The 12,398-nt window shown below is 34.8% G+C and overlaps 1 protein-coding gene across 2 annotated transcripts in view; it reads left to right on the top strand.

Moving 5' to 3' along the window:
* The window catches only part of BTBD9 (BTB domain containing 9), a 171,739-nt gene that overhangs the window by 137,012 nt on the left and 22,329 nt on the right, over positions 1–12,398 (top strand). For both annotated transcript variants that reach the window (XM_088145395.1, XM_088145390.1), the window contains exon 10: positions 11,019–11,097. In XM_088145395.1, coding sequence (XP_088001521.1) covers positions 11,019–11,097 — 79 coding nt within the window. The remainder of the gene's footprint in view (positions 1–11,018; positions 11,098–12,398) is intronic.

Raw genomic sequence — 12,398 nt, 5'->3', positions numbered from 1 at the left:
GCAAATTTTTGTTTTGTTTTGTTTTGTTTTGTTTTGTTTTGTTTGTGCCTTCAAGTCAGTGCTGACTCCTGGTGACTGCCTGGACTAGCCCCTGCAGTTTTATTGGCAAGGTTTTTTTGGAAGTGGTTTGTCTGCCTCCTTCCTAGAGCTGAGAGAGGGGGACTGGCCCAAGGCCACCCAGCTGGCTTTGTGCCTAAGGCAGGACTAGAACTCATGGATGCCTGAGTTCTAGCTTGATGTTTTAACCACTACACCAAACTGGCTTTCTCCTTCCACAATATCAGGGTGAAAAATAATTGACTTCTTTAGAGAGAAAAGACAATGATTGCAAATACTGCTGAGACATCTGAATGAAAATATGTCTGTAACAGAACCTGATAAAAGTAACAAACAATTTTGCTACAAGTAGGGCATCTTTCATCTCAAGGTCTTTACAAACAAACCAGAGCATGCATGTTCTTGTGCACTCTTTTATATATAATGGTTGCATAAGAGTCTTATTAATGGGACCTATCCAAAGAATGCACAGCAGGCAGGCAGATTTCTGTTTACATTTTGTTGCATACAGCTTTTGTAATTTTTAGTAATGAAGCAAACAATTAAGTGACAGCTTCTTAAAATCATTTAGTTGAAATTGTTCATTGTTATGCAATATTTTATATCCCAATTAGCATATTGATTGTAGCTTGAAAATCATAGTTCATACTAACTGCTCATGTAAGTTTTGTGTTTTAACATTACCTATCTGACAAAATGCAGTTAAAATTGCACAGTATTAACTATTGATTCATTCTAGAGAAGCTTTTACCAGTATAAATTAAATACATGAATCATAGAAATCAAAGAAGTAAAAGAATGATTAAGTCTTCAGTTTTTCCCCTGTGGGGTTACTGTGAGATTATTCCATATAGTATATTTCCTAAAGTTATATTGTCAGTCCAGCTTCATATGTTTCTAATGATATGGCTTTCACTGCTTCCCATGAGAAACTATTTCATAATTTAAAATATAGCAATCTCTCTCTCTCTCTCTCACACACACACAGACATCTATACACATGTACATAGAGAGAGAATTATTTTACTGCAATTCACTGTTTTTTTCTTTTCCATCTCTAACAGCCCCTCTTCCCTTTTGAATTTTACATTCTAGAATTTTACATTTTAGAAATATTGAACTTGCATACTTTCATCCTAATACCATTATTATCTAAATAAATGGCAAGTGATACTTAGTTTTCCCACCTCACCCTAAATTAACTCTGTTCATAATGATTACAGCTTAGAAACCTTTTGAATGAGGTTCTTCAAGGTAAAGGAGACAAGTTCTTCTACCAGAGTATGATGATAGCTCCAAACCTATTTCTCTGAAAGTACAATTAAGGCTTGCAGCTGGTGCAACCTTTCCCTAATTCCTTTTCTTTCCCTTTTATGTGGATTTCTTCCTCTCAATCATTAACCGCAGCTAAAATGTATATGAGTTATTTTATGTTAACACTAATAAGGACTTTAAATCAGAATTTGAAGGTATTTTAAACGTCAGGGTCAATATGAAATGTTATGATTAAGTGTGGCAGAACATGCAGCATGTTGATATCAGGTGCTCTTTGAAGCATGCTTTCTTGGAAGTAACTCAGCCACGTTTCATATCAGTTAGGTGTACCATACTGAGTGGCTTTGTTTCTCAAGCTTGGCTTAGGAAGTAGGTAGATAAAAGAATTTTTAACAAATTGATTTCTTTCATGTTTGTAAAATGTGGGTACTTATTTATCTTTTGACTTTTTTGTTTGTTTGGTGATAATTGTTCAATTTACTGTATCTCTTAGAGGTTTGACATATCATTTAGATATTGTCAACAATAATGAGAGGCAGTTTCTTTGACTGTTTATAGTCATGCAATAACATCCCAAGAGAAGACAAAAAAAAAAAAAAGGAAGAAGAAAGAAATTTTGATAACTAGCATACAACTTGACAAAAAGCAAGAGAAACTAATTAAAATGGGCAGAGTAATTTTATATAAAATGAAGTCAACTCATTTTGTCTCAATTGTATATTTTATTTTTTGTTAATGGATATTGCCTAAAGCAGTTGGCAACACTTAGTAAATCTTACTGATCTTCGCTGGTTAAGACCAGTAGGGCTCAGTGAATACTTTACTTCCTAGTGGATGGGACACCACTAGGAAATCCCAGTGTGGTGAATACTTGGATGGGACATCACTAGAAAATCCCAGGACAGTTAGTTATACTGCAAACTTGAAATGATATCCCAGAAGAAGGCAATGGCAAACCACTTATGAATTCTGTCAGGAAGGTTACATGAATGTGACCATAAAATAACCAGATGCTGAGCTTGACTTGAAGAAAACTTTGCTTTTTAAAGGATATCTCTTTAGATAATTGTTGGATCTTGTGTTTGTTTGTTTTATAAACTCAACATAATAAGTATTGTCTTTTACTTGTTGAGTTATATGAAGAGCTATGGGCAGTAAGGAAAAAATAATAATCTTAGCTTTTTGTGCAGCCACATTTTTTTCAGTTGTTTTCCAGTGTTTTTCATCATTTGAACTGAGAAAACAATTATCTCAGAAATGAGCCTGGTTCTTTTCAGTGGTCCTTAACTTTTACAGTGAAGTCCCAAAAACGGGGTCTGAAGGGGGAATGTGTAGCATGAGATTAAATATTCATGGGATTGGGGTAAGTGAAGGAACAATTAAAGTGACTCTTCAGACACCATTTGCAGCTCTGAATTTATATTTGTGTATTTGATGTCCGTATCTTTTCAAAATCTATGCGTATATGACACTCATGTAGTTTCCTAAACTAAGTGCCCATGGCAGAGAATTAAGTTTACTTTCAAAATTAATAAATATAAGAATTGCTGACCTATATTTTAGGATTTGATATCTACATTATATATTATCAAATTTTGGCTAAGCTACAGTGAACTTCAGAAGTCAAAATTAACAGCTAAAAGATGGCAAAGATCAAAACATAACAATATTTGGTTCTGTTAATCTTACTTGGTATAAATTATAACCATAATTGACTAGTTTTCCTCTTATCTTTCCGGCAATCTGTTCTGAAGAGTTGAGGTCCCTCAGCAGCAAATGTTGGCAGTTGTAGGGACCACAGGAGCTGATAACTGCATCCTATCCTATTCTGCTGGCAAAGCCTTCAGTGGATAGAGAAAAGCTTAGTAGTTGGATTTTGCCCTACTTTTTACACATTTTGTTCTATTTCAAATTTAACTGTTGTTCTCTATTCTAACATTATTTCTGTATTTTCAAATATGATAAGAACTTTATATAAAAGTGTTAGGAGTTCAATCCAGATTTCATTAAATCTTTTTGATAGATTTTCTGTTGCAATAAATATGCATTGTCAATCCTGATTTATTTCTATTATAAATCACTGAGCATAAAATGTTGTTCCAGATTTACACAAAAATCCCCTTATTGATTATTGTAGTTCCTGTAATTTTAGAAGTATAAAATGATAGCTTCACATTCTAGTGTGTAGATATTTTATGAGTAGAGTCTGAATCATATAAGCAATCTGTAAGAATATTTCCTGCCTATAATATTATGATAACAACTTAATCAGAGTGAGCATTGGAAAAAGTCAAACTGCAAAACTTGACTGAACAAATAGGGCCTTTGGTGATGGCCCAACATGTGCTCCTGTTTTCCTTGCCATCTAAGCATGAGGGTGACAAAATCAGAGTTATCTCTAAGAGGCCAAAGCAGAGTTGGCAGCATCTGATCCTCCCAATGTTGCTGAATTCCAATTCCCGCCAGCCCTTGCCAGCAAGGCCCGTGGCAAAAAGCCGTGGGAGCTGCAGCAGGACGTATGGGGAATCACGCTTTGCCACTCTTTGGTCAGAGAGCTGGTTGGCTCTATTTAGCTGTGGAGGTTTGAAAGAAAAGTTACTTTGCCTGTTGAGTATCACAACATTGGGCTTATCCCCAAACTCATCTTTTTTCCATGAACACTTTGTTACCTCCTTGTTGCAATTCACAATTAAGAATAAATTGTAGCTGTTTGTTTACCCATTTCTCAGTTCTTTTTTCCAATTCTCTGATTGTAAGTCTTTGGGGCAGAGAACTATTGGACTTATTTTTGTGAGATGCTGCAAACTTTAATGCTGTATGCAAATGTTATATTGTAGAAGCTTTCTGGGCTGTAAATCTGAAATGTGTAAAAGCAAGAATATAAGGCCTTAGCAGATTCATTTTCTAGAGACATGCAAGATTAACATCTCACTAAACAGTACTTCACAGTTGTATAATAAACAGGGTGGGTAGATACTTCAGATATTTTTTATGGCTTTCATTTTAAGTAAATCAATTTCTTACAGTGTTTGACTAGTTGAAACATAGACAATGCCTTAAATATAAATGTATTAAAATAAATTAGATTGGAGAAGCTAAATGCTATTTCATTATTTGTAGTGTTTTGCTAAAGTTGTTTCTTTGGCCCAGACAGAAGAAGCAACGTTTATTGGAATGCCATGATTTTTGGTCTATTAAACTTTTTGAGCTATTTCAGAGCTAAACATTCTTTCCTTTAAAAACTAGAAATTTTGGTCCAAGATAGCTGTATAAATAATGTTACTTTTTTCAGAACACTTTATGAACTTTTCATAGTTTATTTATTTTGATCTTTTAATTAGGATATGAAATTACATTGATTTTGTCCAATTTCACTGAAGAGTCTACTGTATATAGATACATTCAATATGCATTATTAGATGGCATTTTGCAGTCTCAAAGATGAAATGGTAAAATAGTTATCCATTGCAATTACCATAGATAAGTTTAAGCTCTATATTTCATGGTCTTAAAGGCCCTTCCCTTGTGGTATTTCAAAGGCAAGTTATTTATCTCCTCCCCTCCATGCTTTGAAACTGCTGTATTTTTTAATGGTTGTGTGTTGAATTTAGCAGCTGAAATGAATAGGATGTTAATTTGACCCAATTACCAAACATAAAAAAGCCTTGAATATTTAGCTTGTCTGGTCAAATGTTTCTGTTTTCTTTATGCCTCCTGAGTATCTATTCTAGAATTATCAGAAGTATTGTAGCATAGTATGAAGTATTGTACTCCATAGCAAAGGAGTATTTCTTTATCAAATGATGCATGATAAACTAGTATAATAAAAATGTTGCAAAAAGTTCGCTGGACAAAAAGAAATGCTTAAGTTTCTTCCTCACTAGTACTTTAGCATTTTGGAATTTCATAGTACATACTTCAACTTAGCTTCTAATAAAAAATAAAGATGCCACTTTAAAAAAGAAAATTCAGGACACATTTTGAATTCCATTAATTTAATATATCTCAGCAATGTGGAAACATTTTTTTTTTAAAAAAACTGGAACAATATCATTTCTTCATTGGGTATTTCATCAGAAGGTCACATTTTGTTCTCTCCCATCCCCAGCTGCAGCCCCCTCCATTCATCTCATGCCCTACCAAACCTGCTCCAGAGAATTAAAGGATTCTCAAGAGCAGACCTGGCATCTGTGCAAGAGGAGAAACAAAAGACAACATCTGGTTGTGTAAGCAGAAGACTGCTTGTGGAATATCGTATGGAAGCTATAACTAGGGCAGAATCACTGTAGCCAAAAGTAGTACAGAAGGTCTTCTGTTCATCTTTCATCCATCCTAACATTTGCTGACATTGTATGAAACAGATCTATTTCTCTCTGTATCGGATTATTTGATACCTTGCTGCTACTTCATACTTAACAGAGCTATAACAAAGATTGATGCTATAAATAAATACATTGTAAGGGATGAGTTTGCTTTCCAAACATTTGGAATCACCTATCCTGCAAATAGGCAGAAACTCTTAAAGAAGAAAATGGGAAACAGAGATCTCTTCTTTATTCATGTTTTCTAGGCAGCATGCTGAGAAGAACATCGAATTGCTAACTCTTTTATATGTTCCTGGAGTTTCTGTAAATTTTAAAGAGATTGCTATATTAAATAATATTAGTCTGAACATATGGTTATGTTATGTCACCATCATTGACCCATCTATTGTCTTCCAAGGTTTTAGGAATAAGTATTTTTCAACACTGTTTACTTAAAGGATTTTTACCTGGAAATATCCAAGATTGAACATAAGATCTTATGCATGAAAAACATGTGTTCCACACTGGGCTACACAGCTTCTCTATAGATGTCATTGCTTCATCGTCAAGAACCATGAAGTTGAAGTAGATTGATATAGTATTTGTCTACCAGAATTCTTTTCCTACTTTCATGCTTATGGCTTATTAATATGAATACGATGTTAATACAAAAAAGGCAATTTCAATAGCATCCTGTTAAATTGTAATTATTATTACAGATAGTGGTTGATTGTTTTATTACTTTAACCTTGCTTTATCTGAAGAGAAACTTCAGGAAAAATTGAAAAGCAAATGTTACTAATTCATTGCATTTATATCCTGGCATTTTCTCTGGGAACTCAAGATCTCCCTAACATCAATTCTATAAGGTAATTTGATTGAGAGAGAATGACTGGCTCAGAGTCATCCAATGAATCCCATCATTCTGTGAGGATTTGAGCTTGGTCTTTCTAATCCAGGACCAATACTTTAATCACTTTACTAGCTGATCAGTCAAGTATTTAAATGCCAAAAACATTTAAAGTTTTAAGGAAAAAACTTTTATAGGCAACTTCTATCCTTGATAATTGTGTTCTTTTCTGCCTCCAAAACAAAACAGCAGAAAGCATGAAGATTGCACTTTGAATTGACTGGATGTACAGAGCCATGGAATTTCTTAGTGACAGCTGTTGCTGTTTGAAAGATGAAAGTACTTGGCCCAAGAGTCTGTTTATGTGTTTGAGCAGAGAAAGCAATATTCATTTCAAGGAGCTCTGAGACAGACAGATTCTGAGAAAGAGAACGCAAGAGATAATTATCTAAATTATGTTCAGGCTATTATTGAAGACGAATATAGTTAAAATGTAATTAAATATGACGGGCTCACAGGATGCAAGCATGACTTTGGAATGCTAATCAACAATTATAGCTCTCCTTGGGGGACTCAAGCAGAACAAGAGAGTTGGGAGGGATGGCTGAGGTGAAATATGGAGGATTAAATAACATACCCTAGGGCTATAACAAGGCTAATTTCTTTTAAAAGATGAAGCTGAGGCACCAGGGGACTTCTGCTGGTTCTGCATCATACAGTGTTGCCTTTCAGGTTGAGGACCCTCATATCAGCCCAACTATAGGCTCTTGGTTGCTGGTCTTGTCATCAAAATGTAAGCCTCAAACGAAAGTATTGATTTCCCCAATTATAAACTTTTGGTTTTTATAAGTATGAGTATGGAGGTTCATAAATCCCAGAAGATATATGTTTTTGATTTTTTGGATAACATCTTCATCTATATTTTCTCTGTACCTTTTGTGGTAGAGAAAATAGTCTATCATCCATTGCTGTTTTACTAAACCCATCAACAGTTTTTAATTGTTAATGGCTATTTCTGGAACAGAGTACCACAGAGAAGAATTATTGATGTGAAGGGATGTTGAGTTTTACAGAGCATAAACATTGTATAGTGGGGTTTTGTTCATTTGTAAATAATTTCAATTCAATCTTACAATTCAGTTTGTAAATGAAAAGATTTAATGGACACAGCATGCATGTATTTCATACACTTTCTCATTCTGTGTTGCCAGCAAGTAAATATTAATATCTTACATACCCTAACTTCAGTTTTGGTTTTTTTACATAGACAATGGAAAAACTTTAGTTCACAACACCAGGAATCAAATAATCTCTGAATATCATTTATTTTTAGTAGTTCAGGTGCCCCCTTGATTATTTTTACATGCCACCTTGAAAGATAAACTTGTATCTCTCCAAGCTGATTTTAAAATAGTTTCTTTTAAATAGTCCTTGGATGAACACATTTTCCTTCTTATTGCATAAATATTTATATTTTGCTAATTTGTATATCAGTATTTCCCCCCAGAAAAGTACACTAGAATGACAATATTGGAAATATAAAAACTTGCTCAGATTTAACTGACTGACTAAAAGGTAGACAATTAAAATTTTAATCCTTCACTGTTGAATTTTTAATTACCTAGATAGTATAAAGTTGACAAGCTGTAGTTAAGAATTAATCTTCTGGAGTTGGTTGACTGAAAAATGTCTTTTATCCCAAATTAATTATGGTCCACACAGCCTTCTTAGTCAGAATATATGGCTCCTACTATCTTCCAGTGATAGAAGAGGCTCAGTCAGAATTTGGAGAAACTTCCGTGCTCCTCTGAGTGCTTTTTATGAGAAGTACATCTTTGTGCTTTGGCATTTTAGGAGCCATAGTTCTTGCAGTATCCAGCTAAGTGGGCATAATGCCAATGCCTGCATATGCAGAAGTTTTCATATGCAAATTGATTCTGTTCCACTGCATTCCAATCTTTGGTAAATAATATAGTAGAAGTCCCAGTATTTGCTAAGAGAGGTTATCCTCTCTTTAATCTTTAAAATGTCAGTGGTCATAGGCGTGCAAAAGAGCATGAATGTATTCTTGTCTACAAATGTTCTACAGAAGTCCTCTCCCCGCCCCCACACCCCATTTGTGATCAGCACAGATTTCAACTACAGGAAAATAATGTTGTGGCAGGTGCCATATCAGAAAGCTGCTTTTTAAATTGGGCTCTAGTTATAGCTGCTTTTATAGTTTCCTGCCCCAAGAGAAAAGAACACAAAAAATAAAAAATGGTAATGAGAGCCAGTGTGGTGTCACATCTAGGCATTAGGCTAGAAACTGGGAGATTATGAGTTCTAGTCCTGTCTTAGGCACAAAGCCAGGTGGGTGACCTTGGACCAGTCACTCTCTCTCAGCTCTAGGTAGCAGACATTCCAAAAAAACTTGCCAAGAAAACTGCAGGGTCTAGTCCAGGCAGTTACCAGGGATCAACACTGACTTGAGGGCACCCCCCCAAAAAAAGTGCCAAACCCAGTAAATTGGAATTAATTTAGTCAAATAGTAGACTGGATGCATTGAAATCAATAGGACATAAGGAACTTACATGTCTGCTCTATGTATGACTGTATCCAATCCAGTGTGGTTAAGCCTTTTTTATCCAGCTAGATGCTTTCTAGCAAGTCTGCTAAAGTTTTGGTTTAATAAACTAACAACACTATTAAAGTTATGTTAGAACTAATATAGATGGCATTAGAAAGATACAAATGTTGCTGGATTGTATTCATGTGTGATTTTGCATAGAGTAGAGCAATTCCTCCCTGTAACTGCTTAAATCTCCAAACCCTCTGCACTCATTCCTAATGGTTTGGGAATGCTTCGAAAACCTATAGTGTACGGCATGGAGATCTGAAACAAATAAAAAAGATGTGCAGAATTTATAGAAGTGGAATTATTTTCTGCTAAGGCAAAGCCTCTAATGAGAACTAGTGAAGCCCACTGGAATTAAAAGAATAACTATGTGATAATGTAATAAAAGGTTTGCCTAGATCAGATAAACTGTTTCTTATAGCTTTTTATTATACAATATTCCAGCTCAAATCTTGCTATAAATGTACAAACAATCTAGAACCGACTGTATTGCAGTTCCTAGGTTTTAATTTTCTTTCCTTTTCGTTTTGCTATTTAGTAGTAAGTTTCTTTTGAATGCCTTTGAAATACTACCCAAATTTTAACCTCCTTCAAAAATTCATCAAATTGCATTAGCTGTCTTTTTATCATTTCTTTAATTATATTATATCTATTAAGCACAAGTTTTGTAATTTTATCTTCAAATTGATTTCAGGGAAAAAGATAATCTGATTATGTATTAATCCAATGTAATGATGGTCTGCTGTTTATAAGAAATACTCAAATCTTGTTTCTCTTTCCTTCTTGAGAGAAGAAAGAGGTGCCAAAAATTACTCTTGGCAAAGGCATGGTCAGGAACCTTTTCCAGCACCATAAATTGCTAGACTGCAATAGTTTACAAATCACTTTGTTAGGTCCTTCAGGTACAGCAAGTTCCACACTGCTGATTCCTTCAATATGAATCATTGCATCCTTTTTGTTAATGGAATTCACATACTATGTTAAGCCATAAACACAGTTGGTTTCGATTTAATGTGATGTGCAAACCCAGTTGTGGTTTGGTGTGGAGAACACACAGAATTGCAATTTAGAAAAAACACAGTTTCTTTCTAAAATAGCAGAGGAGGAGGAATGCAGAAAATCCTAGGTTTGAAGCCCACAGGGATAATATAACCTCACCTCTTTGTCATAATTATCATTTCTGTATGAAACCTTTTCAAAAGCCAGGTGCTTTTTTAGAACTATGTAACATAGATCCTGCTTATTATTGATCCATATTTATCTCCAGAATGACCAAGCTCAATTTAAGAAATCAGATTTCTTCCATTTTTAGCAGTTATATAGAAAAGGACATTTCAACAGGTACCTTTATGTGGGATAAGAAAAGTTGTACCTCCTAAAATTACTGTTCCTCTTCTGAACAGTTATTAGAAGTGTAGAAATCCTTGTTCTTCTTTCATTCACTTATTCTTTTATTTTGTTTAAAAGTGAAACTAGCACCAACAGAATGTGGCAAACTGCCACCATTACAGTTACTTTCACTTGTGAAACCTGACTTTAGAGGAAGACCAATTCCATGTGCGTAAAGTGATTTGGTTTTGTTCAAATGTTACAGTATTTCTTTTACATTGGTTTTGTATTTCATTTTCAGAAAATACACTTATATCCACTTACACGGATATAGTTGCATAGCTCTTTTGAATTTTGTGTTCTTTCCTTTTGACCAGAAATGATGTGCTTTACTGATTTTATTTATTATACAGTTTGCGTCTCTCCCAGAAAAGTAATCCAAGCATTGGACAGATAAAAATAAATACGCATACTAATGAAAGAATGTGTTAACTCACTATAGAAAAAATTCTCCAAGAATTAAAAAAAAGTGTAATGTAGTGTGCATTTATTCTAATTTTCTTTGTTCCTCTTCTTTCTTTTGTAGATCCTGGCAACTAATAACTTTTGACAGACAACCAGCATCTTTTATCAGAATTGTTGGGACTCACAACACAGCTAATGAGGTAATGTAATAGATTATGTTTTATGGTTAACACTGAGATATAAAACATTATCCTTACTCAAGATTGCACAAGTATTAACTTTTTTTCTTTTTGAAGAATCTAGTGAAGAAGAAAAAATACTTCTTTTACTGAAAAGATACAGATTGAAAATGTTTCCTTGCAATGTAGAGATATATACACAAACATTGGATATATACATATACTGTAGCACTACTTAAAGTTGCTCAAAGAGGCTAAAAAAACTCACATAATGCAAAAGCACAGGTTAGGGACAGATTGTCATGGAGAAAATCTGTCTATGTGTCTCTAAGAGTTGGCACTGACATGATGGCACATAATCAAAATGCAAAAGCAGTGCTATTGCAACATTGAGGCATCACCTGTGTAATTTAGTTTGAATGAGAATATTTGCAAATCGTTTATAGAAAATTTCCAGGGGAAATAATTTACTATTAAAGTTACAGTGAATCAATCATCTAGCTGATGTTACAAAAAGTATTCCAAGGAAAATACCAATAAGCTAATTTAACAGAAAGCAATCTACACTCTTTATTCTAAGTGTTGCAACCGTTGCAGAGGATTTCATTCATCTTCCCAGGACCAAGTCAGGAAGATCAGGGGATCTGAATATGTGTAACTGCAGTTGGGTGACCACAACAGAACAGGGATTTTGTTGGCATGCATGTATGTATGTATGCATGTGTGTGTGCTTGCATGCGTGCATGCATGCATATATATATGCGCATATATACACACACATACACATACACACACATGCATATACACACACACACACGTATATATATGCATGCATATCTATATATATATATGCATGTATATATATGCAACTCAGCTGCAGTGGCTGAGATTATTTTTTGGGTTCTTCAGAGTTTGAAAGTTAGGTTTTGTTTTTCTTTTGCCTGCTGCCACAAGATCCTAGAAAGAAAGATCCTAACTGGGTGACACTTACGTCATCTCATGCAGGGCTTAAAAGGGGCCAGGTTTGACAGCCAGAGTGGGGGGGGCTTTCTAGGTCTAGTAGAGAGTGTAGTCTGTCAAGAAAGGAAGGCAACAGAAGATGCTGAAGGAAAGAAGAGTAGCAGAAGACATCAGAACTAGGAGAAGATCTACAGAACAAGTGGTGTGTGATGACTACAAGCAGTTTCCAACCCCAGAAAGCAGAACAAGCACTGGGAGAGGGAAGGAATGATGGGCAAGTGAACAGACTGGTGAAAGAGTGGGATGCCAAGAAAAGGAGTAACGGAACAAGAGTGCTGAAGAGGGTGGTCCAGGTGCTGACT

This window comes from Python bivittatus, unplaced genomic scaffold (genome assembly GCF_059951505.1).
Source record: "Python bivittatus isolate LINGU-HERP-01145 unplaced genomic scaffold, Pbiv_v1 ctg000020_np1212, whole genome shotgun sequence".
Lineage (NCBI taxonomy): Eukaryota > Metazoa > Chordata > Lepidosauria > Squamata > Pythonidae > Python > Python bivittatus.
This window is presented reverse-complemented; position numbering and strand designations above follow the sequence as displayed.